The sequence below is a fragment of the Vanrija albida genome (assembly GCF_041260175.1).
Source record: "Vanrija albida strain AlHP1 chromosome Unknown contig_5, whole genome shotgun sequence".
In the NCBI taxonomy this organism is placed as follows: Eukaryota; Fungi; Basidiomycota; class Tremellomycetes; order Trichosporonales; family Trichosporonaceae; genus Vanrija; species Vanrija albida.
In genome coordinates this window covers 2361365-2380436 of record NW_027191424.1, presented here as the reverse complement: position 1 = coordinate 2380436, position 19072 = coordinate 2361365, and the positions used below count along the sequence as shown (strand labels likewise).

General features: G+C 64.9%; 10 protein-coding genes across 10 annotated transcripts; 4 read left to right on the top strand and 6 right to left on the bottom strand.

Moving 5' to 3' along the window:
- Positions 1-299: 299 nt before the first annotated feature.
- toa2 (Transcription initiation factor IIA subunit 2) lies at positions 300-904 on the bottom strand (the record flags this gene model as incomplete). Its single annotated transcript, XM_069355522.1, has 5 exons — positions 300-387; positions 435-523; positions 614-673; positions 713-800; positions 852-904. 5 exons carry the CDS (start codon positions 902-904, stop codon positions 300-302), a joined length of 378 nt encoding a protein of 125 aa, XP_069207593.1.
- A 408-nt stretch (positions 905-1312) lies between these two features.
- Q8F55_007081 (uncharacterized protein) lies at positions 1313-3555 on the top strand (the record flags this gene model as incomplete). The annotated part of the gene is made up of 5 exons (XM_069355521.1): positions 1313-1384; positions 1450-1617; positions 1664-1683; positions 1730-1891; positions 1932-3555. 5 exons carry the CDS (start codon positions 1313-1315, stop codon positions 3553-3555), a joined length of 2046 nt encoding a protein of 681 aa, XP_069207592.1.
- A 152-nt stretch (positions 3556-3707) lies between these two features.
- On the bottom strand, positions 3708-5970 carry Q8F55_007080 (uncharacterized protein; the record flags this gene model as incomplete). The annotated part of the gene is made up of 4 exons (XM_069355520.1): positions 3708-4469; positions 4505-4866; positions 4902-5794; positions 5834-5970. 4 exons carry the CDS (start codon positions 5968-5970, stop codon positions 3708-3710), a joined length of 2154 nt encoding a protein of 717 aa, XP_069207591.1.
- A 618-nt stretch (positions 5971-6588) lies between these two features.
- Positions 6589-7924, top strand: Q8F55_007079 (uncharacterized protein; the record flags this gene model as incomplete). The annotated part of the gene is made up of 4 exons (XM_069355519.1): positions 6589-6654; positions 6711-6877; positions 6921-7092; positions 7127-7924. 4 exons carry the CDS (start codon positions 6589-6591, stop codon positions 7922-7924), a joined length of 1203 nt encoding a protein of 400 aa, XP_069207590.1.
- Positions 7925-8045: 121 nt separating this feature from the next.
- On the bottom strand, positions 8046-8885 carry Q8F55_007078 (uncharacterized protein; the record flags this gene model as incomplete). The annotated part of the gene is made up of 1 exon (XM_069355518.1): positions 8046-8885. One exon carries the CDS (start codon positions 8883-8885, stop codon positions 8046-8048), a length of 840 nt encoding a protein of 279 aa, XP_069207589.1.
- Positions 8886-9610: 725 nt separating this feature from the next.
- Positions 9611-11167, top strand: taf6_2 (histone H4-like TAF Taf6, SAGA complex subunit; the record flags this gene model as incomplete). The annotated part of the gene is made up of 3 exons (XM_069355517.1): positions 9611-9658; positions 9696-10131; positions 10170-11167. The coding sequence occupies 3 exons, from the start codon at positions 9611-9613 to the stop codon at positions 11165-11167; spliced, it is 1482 nt and encodes a 493-aa protein (XP_069207588.1).
- Positions 11168-11396: 229 nt separating this feature from the next.
- On the bottom strand, positions 11397-12619 carry Q8F55_007076 (uncharacterized protein; the record flags this gene model as incomplete). The annotated part of the gene is made up of 2 exons (XM_069355516.1): positions 11397-11894; positions 12170-12619. The coding sequence occupies 2 exons, from the start codon at positions 12617-12619 to the stop codon at positions 11397-11399; spliced, it is 948 nt and encodes a 315-aa protein (XP_069207587.1).
- Positions 12620-13506: 887 nt separating this feature from the next.
- On the bottom strand, positions 13507-15361 carry CDC3 (Cell division control protein 3; the record flags this gene model as incomplete). Its single annotated transcript, XM_069355515.1, has 7 exons — positions 13507-13533; positions 13581-13827; positions 13873-14493; positions 14561-14642; positions 14702-14830; positions 14921-14952; positions 15066-15361. 7 exons carry the CDS (start codon positions 15359-15361, stop codon positions 13507-13509), a joined length of 1434 nt encoding a protein of 477 aa, XP_069207586.1.
- Positions 15362-16324: 963 nt separating this feature from the next.
- Positions 16325-17292, top strand: LEA1 (U2 snRNP complex subunit; the record flags this gene model as incomplete). Its single annotated transcript, XM_069355514.1, has 6 exons — positions 16325-16342; positions 16389-16409; positions 16463-16502; positions 16537-16641; positions 16677-16747; positions 16783-17292. The coding sequence occupies 6 exons, from the start codon at positions 16325-16327 to the stop codon at positions 17290-17292; spliced, it is 765 nt and encodes a 254-aa protein (XP_069207585.1).
- A 278-nt stretch (positions 17293-17570) lies between these two features.
- Q8F55_007073 (uncharacterized protein) lies at positions 17571-18595 on the bottom strand (the record flags this gene model as incomplete). Its single annotated transcript, XM_069355513.1, has 5 exons — positions 17571-17743; positions 17902-18252; positions 18321-18422; positions 18477-18492; positions 18527-18595. 5 exons carry the CDS (start codon positions 18593-18595, stop codon positions 17571-17573), a joined length of 711 nt encoding a protein of 236 aa, XP_069207584.1.
- Positions 18596-19072: the final 477 nt, after the last annotated feature.

Here is a 19072-nt window from a genome sequence, read left to right as displayed (position 1 = left end):
ATGGACCCGGGGGTGTGGTGGGCGAGCTCGAGCTGCTGATTCCACCTTGGCCCGGATCATCCCGCCGGGGCACTCGCCGCACGCACCGAGAATGTACGTCACCGACACTCCACTCAAGACTGTGCGACTCTGCGACGGTGTCCTCGCACCCACTCACTGCACACTACGACCCCGCGCCTCGCTCATGATGCTACACGTTACATGGATGAAATGCCTGATGTCTGTTCTGCTTGTCTGTGTCTCTGTCTTGGTGTCTCTACAATAACGTTCTAGGCCAGGCCCAGAGCCAGCTGCCGGCCTCAGTGTCCGCGGCGGCCGTCTGGCGCGTCGCCCGACTTGCACGCGACAATCTTGATCTTTGGCGCGGTCACGAGCTCGCCCGATGAGCTGGGGCGTCAGTCTGCGTCCCTGCCACCCGCCACGACGCCACTCACGACGACCCGGTGCCCTCCATGCGGAACTGGGGGTCCTTGACCACAAACGTCCACACGTCGTCGCACAGGCGGTACGTTGACAGGTGCCCCTGGGCTGTCAGCGATGTCGGGGCCAGTGGCGCGGGTTGCACAACACGGTGGCGACTTGGGCGGCCGCACAGCGCCCACCCCCAACCCACCTTGACAGACGTCTTCTGCTTGACGCCCTTTTGGAGGCACTCTGTCAGCGACTTGTCAAACTGCGACCGTCAGTACGCTTGCAGGCCAGCCCAACCGACCTGCTGGAGCACGCGCATGGCCAGCTGCGGCGGGATATCGCCCGACGTGATGAGCTCGTCGAGCGCATCGGTCAGCGCTGTGCCGATACTGATGCCCCGTCAGTTTCTCTGCGACCCCCCGCGCCCACGCCACGCTAACCTCGATCCGCGGTAGAACTCGTAGTAGGTCTGTCCGCCCGGTGCCGTCGACATTGCTGTTGGAGGGGTGCTGGGGGGTGGAGTCCAATGTCAACTGGTGATGCTTCAGTGGCCAATGTTCCTTTTATATGATTCAGCAGGCGTCGCCCGGGGTATTATTTTTTGGGGCTTTTATTGCGTTTAATCCCAAAGTCGCGTGGCCTCCCGCAAGCAGCAACCAACGCCAGCCAGCGCGGCGGGCGTCATAATACCGCGTTGTTAATGCGCCTCTGGTGTGACTGACACTCAACTTCCAAGCCACCCCTCTCCCCCTCTCACACACTCACTCATTCACTCATACTCGCTCGCACACGCATTATCCCCCGGCACATGCACGAGTCAGCAAAGCGCAACGACTAGAGCCCACGCATACAGGTCACTATACACGCGCAGCCACAGCCCAGTGACCCACGACACGCAATCATGATCATACCTCCCGAAAATCAAGATGAACGCCCGACCACCTATCGCCTCAAGCGCGGCTCAAAGCTAGTCGTGAGTCGCGCCTGCTGCCTCTGGCAAGGCTTGTCGCCATTGCCGACATCAGCTCACACTACCAGGACATGCCGCCATTACCCCCGCAGTCGGCCGTCCCCCCACTGTCGTCCTTTGATGGCCCGTTCCAGCTCGCAGAGTACCTCTCGCTCAAGGTCCGCCATGACCCACACGACGTCAAAGGACTCGTCGACGTCCCGACCGACAACTCGAAAGCTGCCGATCGCCATGTCGTGAGTCGCGCTGTCGCGCCGTCGCGATGCAAGCTGACATCCGCAGTGGATTTACGAGCACCTCCGGTCGGTAGCCCCCAGCCTGGTCGTGTGATGACGCTAACCTCCGCAGCCGGATACCCATCGACGTGACACCACTCATGACCCAGCTCTTGCAGCTGTGCAGCCGCGAGTCGTGCCCCGAGATGAAGGCGGATGAGTGGCAGTACCTGTGTGTCGCCCACGGCGGCGAAGGTACCGACCGCTGCTGCGCAATCGACTACATCCTCCACACGTATGTCTTGGCTTGGCTTCCATCGCACTGACCTTTGTAGCCTCGACTCGACCACTGCCCTCCTCAACTCGTCAAATTACTTCCCCTCTCGCCTGCAGATTCCTCATGCCTCTCTGGCCCACTTCCCGTCCTTGTTTCGTCGCCTTTCCCGCATCTTTTCGCACGCCTACTTCCACCACCGCGAGGCTTTCGCGACCGCCGAGGCCGAGACATCGCTGTATGCTCGGTTCGTCGCCCTGTGCCAGCGGTACGAGCTTGTCGGCCAGAGCCTCCTGATCATCCCGGCGGAGGGCTACGAGGTTGTCTCACACGACGATGAGGACGAGGATGACGAGGACGATGAGAACGACCGCGACAACGAGGACCACGATCTGGCTGAGCGCGACTCGGATGAAGAGCACCAGGAAGCGACAGACGGTACCGAGCCCAGTCTGGCTGACGACTCGCCTCCTCGAGGAAGGGAGGCTGAGGGTGTTGTCGGCCGCTCCCATTCTCTGGATCGCCACCCAGTGTCAATCCAGTCGCCCGGCAAGTGGAACACATCTTCGCCCGTGCAGCCTGCCAACAAGGGCAAGCCAGCCCCGGCCCAAGCCTCGGACGTGTTAAGCCCCCCGAGCGGCCATGTCAGCTTGAATGGTCTCGACGAGGCCGTCGTCCCGCCAACCACGCAGACCAAGGGTCGCAACACATTGAGTCGAGGCAAGACACCGCGTGCGACGACCGTGTGGACGAGTGGAGCTGGATCTTCGCCGCCAACGGCCGACGCCATCCCCGAGACCGCCCTATCAAGGACCGAGAGCATCGACACGATTGTCCACATTGGGCCAGAGACCGATGACGACGCTGCGCAGGCTGCCGATGAGCCCGCCACAACTAGCCAGGACTCCTCGCCTGCTCGCAGTCCCACCAAGTCGGCCAGCCCGCCCAAGGAGGACAGCCGGTCACTGATGGCGCAGGCGATCAAGGCACGTTCAGAAACTGCCAGCATCACGTCCGCTGCCCGCCGCGCACCCTCGCCAGCCAAGGGCACCTCCACACCACCCGCAGTGGACACCACCACTGTCCTCGCTGTCAAGGCCGAGGAAGCGACGACGGCTACTTCAACATTGTTGCCCGTTGCCGACTCGGCGACTACGTCGCTCCCTCCCCTCCCGGAGACTGCGCCGTGCCCTCCGGCCCCTGCCCTCGAGGAGGACGCCGGGTCGATTGTGGCCCAGGACGTTCCGGAGCAGCCCAAGCCCTCGGATTCCGAGTGGCTCTCACCAAAGACGCAGCCAGCGCCCTTGGGTAGCTCGCCAGGGAAGGCGCCCCTCTTGGGATCCTTCAAGCCGCGCGCAAGGTCAGGCTCCAACTCGGCCTTCTCGCCGACCAAGTCACCCACGTCGCTGCCCCCGACGCTCCCTCCGATCGCAGTGGCCGACTCGTCGCCCTTACTGCCAGACGAGCAGCTCGGGTCCAACACACTCGACTTGCCAGCCCCTCCGGCCGTGTCTACGAGCCCCAAGTCGGAGCTCCTGTCTGTGTCGCCTGCGACCAAGGCCAAGCCCAAGAACGGCAAGGGCAAGCCGCGCAGCCCGGCCAAGCCGAACAACAACAAGAACCAGGCCAAGGCTGCTGCCGCTGCCAGAGACGAGAACCGACTGTCTGTCGAGGCATCCGACTAGACGAACGAGAGGAATGTAATGGGGGGAGTTTGAAGTATACCAATACTACTTGTACTACTACTACGCACGTCTGTGCCTTTCGAGACACTTCATTGCCGCGCATATGCAAGAGAATCAACGACATGTGAAGGGCAGTAGTACATGCAGACGGTCTAGTCTACGTCAAATGTCGAAGAATCTAGGAGGTCGTCGTCGGCGAAGAGGACACTCTCGACGTCCGACTCGGCCGCGCTTCTGAACGAGGTGTCTGCGTCTGCGGCGGGTGCCGGCGGCTCGAGGTCGGCCGGCGGCGGGGGAGATACTGGTGGCAACGGCATGCGCGCGTACTGGCGCAAGGTGGCGGGGCTCCTGCGAACAAGCTCGACGACCACGCGTCTCCGCTTGGCGGGCCGGCCGTCCTCTGGAGCGGCGCTGAACCGGGCGCTGAACTCGCTCGCGACCTCTGTGCCCTCGGCGGTGGGCAGGGCGCTGTCGCTCTCGCCGTCGGGCATGAGCGGCGCATGGTTCTGGAAGATGTCGGGGTGCTCGGGGGCAAAGCAGCGCGCGTGCACCTTCTTCCTTAGCAGCTCCTGCTTGGGCTCCTTGAACCACGACCCGCTGATGGGCTGCGTCGTGAGCTCGTGGGTGTAGGCCGTGCCCGGCAGCGGCGCCATGTCGGCCTCGTCAAACTCGTCGCGAAACGGCGCGTTTGCCAGCGGGTGCGGGTAGTCGCTCGGCTCGTCGTGCTGCTTCATCACGTGCCGCTGCAGGTGGTGCAGCGACGGCGAGCGCAGGTCGCACCCCTCGTACGGGCACAGCAGCTTGACGCCGATGTGCACCGCGTCCATGTGCTGCACGAGCTTCCAGATCTCGTCGAAGCACGGCCCGTCACACCCGCGCCAGTGACAACGGTAGACTGTGTGCTCGCCGTACAGCTGGTCGTCAGCGGTGGTGGTTGGGGCTTACTCACGCCAGCAGCGAACGCTCCCTGCGCAGTGTGCGCGCGGAAAGCGACGTGCTTCTTCAGCAGCGCCTCAGTGGCGAGCAGCGCGTCGCACCCCTTCCAGCCACAGGGGTACTCGTTGACGCGGTTGAGGAGGCTCTGCTCGTTCACGACGCTCGCCCACGGCTCGAGGATTGCAGGTCCGGGGCGGTTCGCGAACCGCTCTGGCAGGGCCTCGGGCTCACGCACCCGCGCTTGTCTTGGAACCTCGCCGTACATTCTTCCCCGCCCAGGCCTCAGCATGACTGAGCTGCCGAAGGCTGCTGCCGCGCGCAGTCCGCGTTTCTGGTGGTAGATGCCCGGCAGGTCATCGTCATCTCTGAAGCGGTCTTGGCGTCAGCTGCTGAATGGTTCTACAACTCACCATACCATCCCTTCGCGATGAGCTCGTCTCGCCGGGACGCGGATATGTTCAGTACGACATATGCGCGGTTTTCGGGCATGAACTTCAGAGGCACCATCTGCTTCGGCGGTATAACCTTGCGCGGTGACGCAGACGGCAGCTCGACAACCAGCCTGTTCTTCTGCACAGGTGGCCTCCAAGCTCGCCCATCTTCGCTGAACCAATCTGCCAGGGTGCGCTGCTTGCCCTTGCCCTTTGACGACGGCGAGGGTCCAGCCTCGGCATTCGGCTCGCTGTTGGGTATCCGCACGACGCTTGAAGGACCGGAGGAGGGCGAGATGCGCTGATGGGGCGAGGTGGATGACTCCGCGGGGAGGGAAATGAGTTGGACCTCGTTCTGAATTGGGGATGCCGACGGCGACGGGGTACGTTGTGGAGTCTGAGCTCGCCGGCTCGCTGGTGGGGGCTGCTCGGATACCTCAGCAGCGGTCTGCCTGCCCGTCGCCGACATGGTGATGTTCAAGGTTAGCGCAGCTATCGAGCCATCGTCGTTCTGCACAACGTCCGAGGCGCGAATGGTAGTGCGGGGTGGTGACGGTAGGGGCGGTTCTCGCAAAGGTGATGCTGCGACTGTTGGCCGTGCAGGCGAGTGCGAGTGCGACCTAGTCGCTCCGTCGTTCTCCGCACTACGTGTGCGCGACCGAGCCGCTGAATCATTGTCTTGACTGGCAACAGGTGTTGACTGCCGTCGGGCCTCGAGGGCACGAAGGAAATCAGCCGCGGGCGTCTTGCTCGTCGCTTTGAGGAGGGCCCCGCGAGCAGGCGAGGCGATTCGGGCACTGGAACTGGCATCGTTGTGCTCGCTGCTGGCGGGTGGAAACAGCTGGGAATAAGGCGATGGCCGTGATGCCGAGCTACAACGTCAGTGCTTGCTCGTGACTTGCGCAACGTACGCTATCGGCTCGGGGGAAGGACTCCTCAGGTCGGTGTCATTGTTATTGTCCAGGGTGGTGTTCAAGTTGACCGAGAGTCGGCCGGCCGAGTGCCGAGGCTTGAGCTTGTGCGCCTTTGGCCGTTGTTTCAATCTCATGGGGCGGCCGTCGATAGCTTGGCCGTTTCCGCAGAAGTGTTGAGCAATGGGCAAGAGGGTTAACGAGCAAGAGTGGATCCCAAAGCCGGCACGAGGATGCGACTGACCGACTTGTGCACCGGCGTCGTGTTTGCCGTGCCTGGCGGTCACATCTGATGCCGAAAGTGGAGGGCGCCGGTCCAAGTCAAGTGGCACAACGCAAGACGTCGACCGTTGGTGACAACGAGATGCATTGTTGAAGCTTGGAAGCTCGCAGTGTGCACAACAGACACGCTCGTTGTGACTCTTCTTGTTCATCTGCTTACTGCTGCTGCACACTTGCACCCCGTCGCCCTCAGCCTTTCGTGTCACGCGCGCCAATGGTTATCAACAGATTACAACATGACGCGGCACGTGACCGCTTTTCTATTAGCCCAGTTTCTAATCCCGTTTTCTAATGCCAGGGCCCAATTTCCATTAATCATTTCCAGATTTCCAAGAATGGGTGTCGTTCGTCGGATCATCGGCAGCCTGCGACGGACGAGACGAGCACACGGCAACCCCGCCCCGCCAGACACAAGCTCCGTCTTTGTCAACACTTTCCCCCATCTCACTTCGTCCCACTCACGTTCACTCACCATGCGCGGACTCACCACTGCTGTCGACGCCGTGCGCGCCTCGGCGTCGCGTCGCACCCTCGCCTCGGTGAGTGCGGCCTCCCCCCACCACCTCCACTCTGCTGATCCGTTTTTACCCCACAGATCACGGCCTCGTCGTCGCGCGGCCTGGCTACCACGTCCAACCCTCCCGAGGAGGCGCCCCGCAGGCGATTTGCCAAGCTCGACGACGGGCTCACCTTCGACGACTTTGTGTCTGGCGAGCCGCTGCCCTCTGCTACCGAGCGCGTCGTCCTTGGTAATACATCACAGTGGGTAACGACGCGTTGCTGGTGCTACCCGCTCACACCTCAGGCCCCGCCTCCCCTCCTTCCTCAAGCACCCGATCCCCAAGGGCAAGTCGTACACCGAGATCAAGAAGGATCTGCGCGGCCTCAAGCTCCACACCGTCTGCGAGGAGGCCAAGTGCCCCAACATTGGCGAGTGCTGGGGCGGCGACAAGGGCGAGGCGACTGCGACGATCATGGTGGGTTGGTGGCTGAGACATTTCTAACCCTCAGCTTATGGGCGACACTTGCACCCGTGGCTGCCGCTTCTGCTCGATCAAGACGTCCAAGGCGCCTCCTCCTCTCGACGTCCACGAGCCCGAGAACACGGCCGAGGCCATCTCGCGCTGGGGACTGGGTTACATTGTGTTGACCAGTGTGGACCGTGACGATCTTGTCGACGGTGGTGCCAAGCACATTGCCGAGACCATCTCCAAGATCAAGCAGAAGGCGCCCAAGATTCTCGTTGAGGCCCTCACGCCCGACTTTGCCAACAAGGACAAGAAGTACATCGGCCTGGTCGCCAGCTCTGGCCTCGACGTGTTTGCGCACAATGTCGAGACGGTCGAGCGCTGCACGCCATTTGTGCGTGACCGCCGTGCCAACTTTGAGCAGTCGCTCGAGGTGTTGCGGTACGCCAAGGAGTCGGCCACTGCCAACGGCAAGGAGATCCTCACCAAGACGTCGATCATGCTCGGTGTCGGCGAGCAGGAGGAGGAGCTGCACGACGCGCTGCGACGCCTGCGTGCGGTCAACGTTGACGTCGTCACGTTTGGCCAGTACATGCGCCCGACCAAACGCCACATGAAGGTCGACCGCTACGTCGAGCCGGCCGAGTTTGCCAAGTGGAAGGAGGTGGCCGAGGGCATGGGCTTCTTGTATGTTGCCTCGGGCCCGCTCGTGCGCTCGAGCTACAAGGCGGGCGAGTTCTTCATTGAGAACGTGTTGAAGAAGCGCCGTGCAGCGGCGGCCGAGAAGGCTGCGGCCGAGCTGGCGTCTGTCGAGGCGGCACCGGTGGAGAAGAGCGCATAGGGGTGATTCATCTGTACTAGAGGTCCATGCATACTGTTTCTGTACGAGGAGGCAAGGCCGGAGACAAGGCCGGCGAAGCCGGGCTTGGCCCCGGTGCCGATACTGCTAGCCACATGCCCGTCTAGTTAAGGCCGTACTCCGCCAGAAGCGCCTCGGTCGAGTCAAACTCGCCCTCGACAGCGTCAAAGCCCTCGGCGACGCTCTTCTCAATCTCGTCGTCGGCGGCAGCCTCGCCGTTCTCGAGGTCGACATAGCCGTGGACGTCGTCGCGGGCGAGGAGGCGGACCGCCACATCAGCCGTATCGGCGCGAGTCACGCCGCCCGTGGCCCCAGCCCGCACGATGCGCACCTTGCCGGTCGGGGCGTCGTCCTTGAGCGCGCCGGGGCGGAACAGGATGCCCTGGAACCCCGGGTCGGCGGCGCGGCGCTTGGCCGTGAGGGCGGCGAAGAGGCCGTCGCTCACGATACGCGCCTTGTAAAACTCGGCAATGTACGACGTGTTGGCGTAGTCTGCGGCCGCGCCGTCGTCGGCGCTCCACCACGCGGCGTGGCGGCGCCGGCACTGGAGGTACGAGAGGTGCATGTACTTCTTGATGCGGGGGTCGAGCACGCCGGCGCGCATGAAGGCCTGGGCGGCGACGTAGTCGACGGCGTGGATCGCCGCGGGGTCGGCGTCCTCGTTTGCCCCGGCGGGCCAGAAGACGACGGACGGCGTCGTCGCGTCGAGTACACGGTGCGCGGCCTCAGGCGAGGTCAGGCTCGCCAGGTCGAGCACGTACGTCTCGAGCGTGCCGGCGTGGCCTTGGGCGAGCTTGCGCACCTCGGCAGCGCGCGCCTCGGAGCGCACGGTCGCGACGACGTGCCACCCCTTCTGGAGGAGGTGCGGGAGCGCGAGCAGGCCGGTGCGGCTCGTTGCGCCGACGAGGAGGACGCGGGTGGGGGTGGCGGTGGCGGTGGTCATTGTGGAGATTGGTTTGCTGCGTTCGTTGCTGTTCGTTGCTGCTTGATGTCGCTACCCCCAGGCTAGCTTATATACCTCGATGGCCAGAGCCACACCGCCAGTCCGGTGAGAACTCCAAGGAACCCCGTGGCAATCGTAGCAGCGACGACGCTCGGCGCCGCACTCCATGGCGGCACCCATGCCGCGCGATACCCGGACACGCGGTGCCGCGCCGGCGGGCTGATAAAGACGCGCGCGAGTGTGCAACACGAGCACGGAGTGCGCGTGCAGGCCGCGAAGCCGCAGGCTGCCAGATCGCACCTGGCTTCCGGCGTGGACTCCGGGCACTGAGTTGGGCTAATCTCCGCGGAGCAGCTTGGCGCCGAGCTGGAGAGCTCTGCCGCCCCAGCGCGGCCAGCGAGCAGCTAGCAGCGCAGCAGCTCGTCTCCGCGCCGTAGGCGTTGGTCAGCGTGCTGCCAAGTGCCCGGGCACGGTGTGTGCTGCGCGTGTTGCGCGTTGGCCGCCCGCGATGAGTGGAGACGAGTTGCTCCGCCGCCGCACTGTGCGGGGTCGATATGCTCCGTCGCCGAGGCTGGTGCTGGACGATTTGCTCCCGCCGCCTCACCCAGCTGGCTGGTGCCGTTTCGCGTCTCGAAATGACCAGCGACAACAAGGTCGACCGACAACACCCACTCCACGCCGCATCCGCATCCACCCCCCGCGCACGCTCACCGCGCACCCCCACCATGCCCGCACCGCACATGATGGGCATCTACCCGCCCGAGTCGATCCAGGTGGGTCCCGTAGCCCCCCCGCCCCGCTGACAGGCAGGAGGTCGCCCAGTCGCTCCCCCTCGACCCCCTCGGGCCCGGTGCGGCCGACCTGCTCGCCGGCGACGTAGAGTACCGCCTCCACTTTTTGCTGCAGGAGGCCAAGAAGTTTATGGTGCACGGCAGGCGGTCGACCCTGACGCCAGAGGACGTCGAGTACGCCATGGAGGCGCTCAACGTCGAGCCAGTCCTCGTCCCCCCACGGCCGCTGCCGCAGGCGCCGTTCCACGCCGTGCCCGTGTCGGCCGGGCAGAACCCCTCGCAGCAGCTGTACCACGAGGTCGACGACGAGATCGACTTTGCCACGTACCTCCGCGACCCGCTGCCCGCGGCGCTGGGCAACAGCGCTGGCGTCAAGTGGAAGGCGCACTGGCTCGCCGTCGAGGGCGTGCAGCCGGCCATCCCAGAGAACCCGCCTCCGAGCTCGCGCGCAGGGCGTGAGTTGAAGAAACTGGGGTCGCAACTGACACCGCAGCGTCCCGCACACCCGCCCCGACGACAGGCTCGGCCGCGCTGCGCCAGAACGCAAAGACGCACCTCACGACCGAGCTGCAGCTCTACTTCTCACGCCTGACCGCCGCGCTCGTCCCGCCCGTGTCCAGCCTGCCCCACCTGCCTGGCAACCCGCCGCCTGGCGCCGAGTCGCACGCGTTCCCTGACGCCGAGCGGCACCGCATCGCCGCGCTGGCGAGCGTGCGCTCTGACGCTGCCGTCGCAGGCGTGCTGGCCTACCTCGTCCGCTGGGTCGCTGAGAGCATCAACAAGACGCTGGTCGGTGCGACGGGCACGATCGGGTGCCTCATCGACGTTGTCGAGGCCATCCTCGACAACGAGGTGATTTTCGTCGAGCCATACCTGCACCAGTTCCTCGGCCCGCTGCTGTCCATCCTGTTGACGGTGCCGCTTGGCCCGCACCCGCCAAGCTCGAACCAGACGCCGACGCAGTCCGAGCTGCGCCAGCGTGCAGCCAACGTGCTGGCCAAGCTCGTCACGCTGTACGGCAAGAGCTACCCCGGGCTTGTTCCTCGCCTGCTGTCGACGTTTACGCGTGCGCTGCAGTCGTCGCCATTCCCGTCACCGCTGGGCGCCGAGTTCCCCCCTGCGGGGCGGTACGAGGGCGCGGTGCTCGGCATCGGCGCGCTGGGTGCGAATACGGTGCGGCAGGCGCTATGGGGCGTCAAGGGCGAGAAGCTCGACGTGATCAACAACCTCGTGGGGGTGCTGTACCCGGGCGACAACCGCAAGGGCAAGACGGGGCTGATGAAGGCGACGTTTGGCGGGCTGTCGCTGCTGGTCAACCCCAAGCCGGCGGACTCGACGCCGGTGGCGCCGTCGAGCGACGAGCTGGCAGAGTACTTTGGGGTGAACATTGCCAAGGCGCTGGAGAAGCGGCCGTGGATGGCGAGCGAGCTGGTGCGGCTGCACAACGAGGCGGAGGGGGAGGAGGGGGGCGAGTCGATGGACGAGGATTAGCCTCCGAGCCTGCTCCGAGCCTGCGAAGCAGGCGAGGGGGGTACAGAGGCAGCACGAGTAGAGTCGTAGCGACGTAGCAGCAGTCGCATGAATGTTGTACAGCACCACTACTGCCACTCGCAGCACCAGACAGTGTTGTGCGCCACAACCACCACCACCACCACCGCCACCACCACCACCCGCCGCACCCCGCAGTGTCCACTAATGCATAGCTATTGCACCACGCCGCCTACGCCGCCTTGGTGGCAGGGTACTCGTCGTGCTTCCACCCGAGCAGCTTCTCGGCCTTCTCAGCGCTCCACACACTGCGCCAGGGGTTGGCGGCCCAGTAGCCCTCGTCAAGGGGGACGTGGGGCCAGTGGTGCTTGAGGAGCTGCAGCGTGGTGGGGCGCGCGCTGCTGCCCTTCACGCCGACGTCCTGCCCCGCGTCGCCCTTCTTCCTCTGCGCGTCGACGCCGCCCTCCCAGCAGTGCTCGGGCGCGATGATGTTGAACACCTCGTGGCCCTCCCACCCCTCCGAGGTCAGGCCGAGCTCGCAGGCGGCCGCGCACGCATCGTTCGACACCCACGCAAAGTGGTCGCGCGCCATGCAGTCGGGCCACGCGAGGTCGTACGTGTCGCGCACCATGTGCGGGCGGAGCGAGGCGATGCGCGTGCCCGGCGCCCAGAGGACGAGCGAGTCGGCCTGGATCTCGCACTCGTGCTTTGTGAGCGCGTAGGCGTCTTCCTGGGGAGTGTTAGCGAGGCCCGAGCGAAGCGAGGGCCGAGGGGGGGTGGCACAGCTGTGAGGTGGGCAGTGGCAGTGGCACGCGCACGGGCTTGGCCGCGGCGACATCGGGCCGTGGTGCGGCTACTGCGACTCGGCGAGGCATGCCGAGGGAGTGGTGCGTGCCATGCAGCTCGAGCTGCCGCAGCTGGCCCAGCAGCCCCACCACATGCCCAGCCCCACCCCTTCCCCCCTCCCAACTCCCAACATCACCGCGACCCGAGTCGCCGACTCACCGGCCGCCTCGCCGATTTCTCGGTCAGCGGAAACTGGTCGTACTTGAACTTGTTGTGCCCCTCGGGCGAGTAGCTAAGCCCGAGCGCATTAACGCTGCTCGCCTGCACGATGCGCTTGACGCCGTTGTCGACGGCGGTCCGGAGCACGAGGTACGACGACACGCTGTTGTTCTTGTACAGCTCGCGGTCGTCGAGGTCGGCCCGGGGCCAGGGGTACGCGCCGAGGTGGATCACGCCGTCGAACTTCTGCCCCGCGAACAGGGAGTCGACCGCCGGGATCGAGGTCAGGTCGGCGATGGTGAACTCGACCCCCTGGGGCAGCGCGGGCCCCTTCGGCGCGGCAGACCACGGCCGCACGTCGGTCGCGAGCACCGTGTGTCCGTTTGCCGACAGCCGCTGCGCCGTCAGGCTGCCGATCGTGCCCGTCGCGCCGGTGAGGAGGATGTGCATTGTGTTTGGAGGTGGGGGGGGGGGGGGCGGCGGCGAGAGGGGGGGGGGGAAGGGGGGAAAGTTGAGCTGTCGCCGTGAAGCAGCCGGCGTTATGTACCTCGCAGCACACCCGAAGTCAGCATCGCCGGTCGTGCGGCCCCACCCTCCGGCCGGCCGGCAAAACGGCCCGCCAGGCCGCCCACCGCCGCCCACCGCCCACAGCCCTCGGCACCGCGTGTTCCGGAGATGCTGCCTCGGATGTGCCAGTCCGCGTCGACGTCGCTCACCCGCGCCCTCGGGCTGTCTGCTGCTGCCACGGGCGATTAATCGGGGTGTGCCGTGCATGCGGCTGCTGTCAGCGCTACCACATCCCCGCCGGCCAGCGTATTGTCGCATCACGTGACCCACACACACACTGTGGCACCTCCCGTCGGCATCGTCGTCTGCGTCGACGTCTGGCCCATTGCCATAACTAGCAACTCCCCTCACACCTCCAACCCCCGCCAACTCTATACTCCGGGTGCAGACGGCTCCAGGAACACACACACCGCAACGTAACTGATCTCACACCCCCAACATGCTTAAATAGCCACCCCGCGTGTGTCGACGCGTCGGCCCACCTCGACGCGTCCAACCCCTCCCCCGCCCGCGCTTCGCGCGGTCGGGTCGCCGCGCCGGCGCAATCATCATATGTGCATTCCGACCAGCTACACCAGTCCGGGGTTCATAGGTAGAGTAAAGGGGTCGTTAGATGCGATTGGGTTGGTCGCAGTTGGCCCAGGGTATCAAACAAGTACTGAAAAAGCGTCGAGGCGGCAACTATAAGCACCACCACCAGGCAACAAGATGGTGCGCGCGGGTAACGAGGAGGAACGGAGACGAGAACAGACACGCGAGGGGCGGCACATTTACTTGCCGAGGCCGAACCGCTTTTTCTGCAACCTGTCAGCTCGACTCGCACACGACGCTGCACGCCACTCACGGAGCCCTTCTCGGGGGTAAGAGGACGGCCGCTCTCGATACGCCGCTTCTTGTCCTCCAACTCGAGACGCTGCTTCTCCAGCGCCTCCTTCATCTCGCGGTGGCGAGCGTACAGCTCCTCCTCCGACTGCTTGAGCTTCTGCTCCTTCTCCTGCACCTTTTGCTGGAAGACCATCTTCATCTCGGCCTCCATCTTGGCGAGCTTGGCCTCGTGCATGGCGCGCTCCTCGGCCTGCTTGACCGCGGGGCTGGAGCGTTAGCAAACAACAGTGTATTGTGTTGGGACGACTCACTTGGTCTCCTTGAACACGCTCTCGTCCTGGGCCACGCCCATGGCACGGAGCTTGTCCGTTCGGTAGTTCTCGTACAGCACGTCGTTGGTGTGCTCGCGGAGCTCCTCCATGTGCGTGCGCACAAGCATCTGCCTGAGCTTGACAAAGTCGCAGTGCTGCTCGTTGTCGACCTCGATCACACCCCATGGGTACGAACGGCCGCGGACGTGGCGTCCGTCGGGCGCCTGCACAACGCTGTCGGAACCAACAACGGCGAAAGGAATCTTGCTGATAATCTCGTCGTTCTCCTGCGCAGTCTCGTCGTCGTCCTTCTCGTACGAGGGGGGCTGGAAGATGCGAATACCGTGGTACTCAATGTCGGCGAGCACGCGCTGCTTGAAGAGCTCGACCTCCTCCTCGGTGAGCGTGTCGGCCTTGGCAATAACCGGGATGAGGTTGACCTTGGTGTGCAGGCGCTTGAGGAACTCGATGTCGATGGGCTTGAGGGCGTGGCCAGTGGGCTGGATAAAGTAGATGCACGCGTGAACACGGTTGTCAGTCATCTTGAGGCGGTTGACACGGTTCTCCTGCTCGAGGTAGGCATCGTAGCGGGCCTCAATGTTGTCGACAATGGGCTTCCAGCTGGGTCGTGCGTTAGCGCAGTCTCGCGTCACGTCACCACCACCACCACCTCTACCACCCCACTCACCACTCCTCGTTGTTGACGTAGTCGCCAAAGCCGGGCGTGTCGACGACGGTCAGCTTGAGACGAACGCCGTTCTCCTCAATCTCTGCGCGCAGTGTGAGCACGGTCATGGTTGGCGCCGCTTTGGCCAGCACGACCACTCACCGGCCGAGATCGACTCAATCTGGACAGTCTTGCCGCGGTCCGCTCCGGGGTCAGGAATAACCTTGGGCTGGTACAGCTTGGTCTCGAACAGCGTGTTGATCAGAGTAGACTTGCCGAGACCAGACTCGCCTGGAAACAACTGTCAGCACGGACCATCCTTTTGGTGAGCGCCTCTCCGGTCCCGCTGGCACCCTTTTCCCTCCGCGCCTCGACACGTACCGACCACCATGGCGACAAACTGGAATCCGCGCCTGGGGGAGAATGTTAGCCGGGTGGAGCAGTGGATGGGCGCGTCGCGCGCGTCGTCAAGCACCGTGTTTACAGCCTCTTTGACGCGCGCCGTCGCGTGGCATGGCACACTCACCTGACACTGCGGCGGTGGACCTGGTTGGGGAGGTTTGAGAAACCGACCCAGGACGAGAGCGTCTTGCGGAGGACGACGGGGACGTTGCTCAGTGCGCCGGCGGCGCTGTGGTTGGAGGTGGCATCGCCGTTGACGGGCGAGTGGGTGCCGTTGGTCGCGCCGTCGGCGTTGAGGTACGAGACGACGGGGGCCTGCTGCTGGGACGCGGCGACCTCATCCTGGTGGGCCTGAGCGGCCTCTGCGACGTGCTCGGGGGTGCCGTTGGCGGGCTCGTAGGCGTATGCTGCGTCGGCCATGGGTGTGGATGGCGTGGGGGGGTATGGGGGTATTAGAAGGGGGAGGTGGTTGTTGGGATGCGGACGTTGTGAAGGTCGAGGAAGGTGAGAGTGGGAGTGTGCGTGCGTGCGTGGTGCGTGGTGCGCGGTGGGACGGTCGGTCGGGCGGTCGGTCGCTGGGCGTGGAGGTTGAGGTTGCTCGCTGGCACTTGGCTCGCGGCGGGAACGGATGGAGCCACGCCAGGGGGAGGGACGAGGCAGGGGGCGCACGAGCGAGGCAGGTAGGCAGGCCAGCCGACGCGCGGGTCGGGCGGGAGGTGAGACTTGGTCCCAGTCCCCAGCCGGCCAGCCGCGGCCACCCACCCAGCCAGCGCAGCCAGTCAGTCTAAACCACAGTCATAGCGCGCGCGCAGGCTCGCGGCCCGCCAGGCTTACAGGCGTAGTAGCCCGCCCGCTGCATGCCCCCGAGGCTGTCATCCCTCCACGCGACGCCTCGCCTCCCCTTGCCCCCGCTGTCCCTGCCGTCCGCTGTCCCTCCTCTGCGCCCGCCCCGCCAGTGAATCGGCGCGCCGCGGCATTGCCCTGGCAACCTGGAACGCTTGGGGCATCACCCGCGTACTAAACAACTGGCGGCGCGTGTGGCGGCACACGGCGGAACTAAACTAAGCTCTGGCGCGACAGGCGTGCGCCGTTTCATCCTGCACGCCTGGGGCATGGGGAATAGGCACGCGGTATTTGTTTCTTGTCCTTTTCGTCGATTCTTCCCAAGTGCACCGACAACCGCCATCCACCGCGCCGTTGACGGCCAGGTCGATTTCGAGCAGCACATTACTTTGGTCAGAATCGAGTAAACAAGACCGACAAAAGCGACATCGGCGCAGCAGGGCATCAACAACGCACGCACATATACAAGCACACACACAGCACTAGGATCCTCTTCATTCTCTGCCGGAAAAGCCCCCACGCCAACGCGCATAGCCCACGATGAGGCTCACTCCCGAGGTACGTCGACGGACCGCTCGCATGACCAGGCTAACACGGTGCACAGTTTGTCTCCAAATCCCAATCAGTATGTCGACTGACTCTTCCTGACGGGCATGTGGGCCACGACTGACCCCGCAGCACCTCAACCCGCTCAAGGAGCGCGAGCTCGACCTGCGAGGTGAGGAGTGGCGCCGGACCGCAGCTGACCCCAGGCCTCGCCATCCCCGTCATCGAGAACCTCGCGTCCCACCAGGGAACATATGACACGCTCAACCTGACCGACAACTCGATCACGGTGCTGGGCAACATCCCGCTGTGTGAGCTTTGTCTTGCTGAGCCTAGCTGACCCCAGCCCCACGATTGTCAGTGATCCACACTGCCAACAACCAGATCTCGTCCATCAGCCCCTCCCTCCCTGCACAGGTGGGTGACTAGCCTGCCGCACCCGCTCATGCCAGATCCCCAACCTCGCCACACTAGTGCTCACGAACAACGCGCTCACGTCGCTCGCGTCGCTCGTGCCCCTGGGCGACCTGCCACAGCTGCGGCATCTCGTGTTGAGAGGCAACCCGGTGGCCGAGCACGAGCACTACCGCGCCTTTGTCATCTGGAAGGCGGCAAAAGGCAGCCTGCACACGCTCGACTTTGAGCGGATCAAGGACGCCGAGCGCGAGGCGGCGCGCGCGCTCTTCGTCGACGAGAGCACGGGCGCGCCAAATGCGCTGGCGACAAAGCTGTCCATCCCCACGACGTCGGCCGTGCCGGGCGCGACGACGATTGTGCGCAAGGAGGTGGCCGCGGCCGCGGCCGGCGCAAAGGGCCGCCTCATGACGCCCGACGAGAAGAAGCGCGTGCTCGAGGCGCTCACGCGCGCGCAGACGGCCGACGAGGTGCGCAAGCTGGAGCGCATGCTGGCCGATGGCCTGATACCCGAGGGGGGTGTGGACGCGGCGGTTGCGGCGGCCTAGTGTAGTAATAAGAGTGTACAACGCCGACAGGCGGTAGAGTATGGCCATGAGGGCATTGGTATGGCCGTGAGGCGGCATTGGTATAGCCATGAGACGTGAGAGAGCATTGGTATAGCCAGGAGATTGCATGAGGTGTAGCGATGGGAGTGCATGAGGTGCAGTCACTACGAGTCGCTGGAAGCGTCGCGGTGTTGATTGCCACAATAAAGTGCTCTTGCCGTCGCTAGCTACAGCCGGGCCAACCGCACCCCCCGCACCGCCCGCACCCCCGCCTCGCCCTACTTGAGCGCCGCGGCGATCCACTCGCGCAGGTCCTCAATCTCCTTTGGTGATGACGAGTGGCCCATGTTGGGGTAGGACTCGAAGCGGAGGCCGGGGCGGGCGAAGGTTTCGCCGGCTGGGAGGCGCTTGAAGCCGAGCTGCTCGAGGAGCTCGACGGACTTGACGCCCCCTGGGGGTGTTAGCGGGGCCGGGTGTGCGTCGCCATGCTCGGCGCGCGCCTCCAAGCGAAGAAGCGCTTCTCCTACTCGCTCGCCCACGCGCGCTCGCCTGCTCTTACTCGCCCACCCACGCCAGCTCGCGCTGCGCGCTCGCTGCTCGCTCACTCACACTGGTACTCGACCACCTGGTCGTCCTTCCCATGCCCCCAGAACACGGGCAGCTCGCTCGCGTCCTTGCGCGCGAGCGCCTCGACCTTGTGCGCCAGCGGGACCCAGGTACTGAGGCTGACGTAGCCCGCGAGCCTGCGCTTTCCGAGGAGGAGCGAGAGGGCGGCGACGGCGCCGCCCTGGCTGAACCCTCCGAGCACGATCTTTTCCTCGGGGATCCCGGCGTCCACCTCGGCCTGGATGAGCTTGTCGACCGCCTCGACGGCGGCGAGGAGGCCCGCCTCGTCCTCGTGCCGCGGGGTCTGGGTGCGGTCGAGCGTGTAGATGTCGAACCAGGCCGGCATGCGGTAGCCTGGGTTGGGCGCAGCGTCAGCTGCGGCCGGCCGGCAGGGGGGTGGGGGGGGAACAAGGTCGACTCACCGCCGTTGAGCGTGACCGGCAGCTCCGGCGCATGCGGGAGCACCCACTTGACGTTGGGGAGGCTGGCCCACAGCATCTTCGCGACGGGGAGCCAGCCGTGGCCTGGGGGTTAGCGCTGCACGCCGTGCCGCACGCCGAGCCGCTCGCGGTACACACCGCTGTCGCCGAGGCCCTGGGTGTCAGCTGTGTCCAAAACCCGCACCCACGTGCAGGAAGATGACGGTCGCAGTGTGCGCCTCCTTGGGCACGACCTTGAGGTGTTTGAGGGATGCCATGGTGCTGGGGGGTGTGGGGGCGGGGGCGGGGGCGGTTGGGGCAGCGGCGTCGGGGTCTGGCAGCAGGGGCAGCAGGCCGGGGCGGTACGTGTAGACGACGGTGTAGAGCGCGACGACGGCGCCGAGGAGCAGAGCGAGGCGGGTGAGCGGCCGAATGGTGGTGTCGGCTGGTGGTGTCGACAACGTTGAAGTGCAGGTTCACAGGCACCTCACCTCGGTTCGTTGGGTGTGGCTAATTGGCCATTACGACGTCAGTGCCGCCCCTAATCCTGCCACACGGCCCCTTGCAGCGACACACCACTCCTGAAGGCACACATTGCAGTCGTCATGCAATGTGAGCGGCTAATGACTTGCTCATGAGCTGCAATGACCATGTAATGAGCTGCACGACTGGCAAGAACGTGCCAGCCTCGACGCGCTCTGACCCCCGCCCATGCCCCCTCCCACTCGTTTATACGATTCATTCCACAGCGCCAA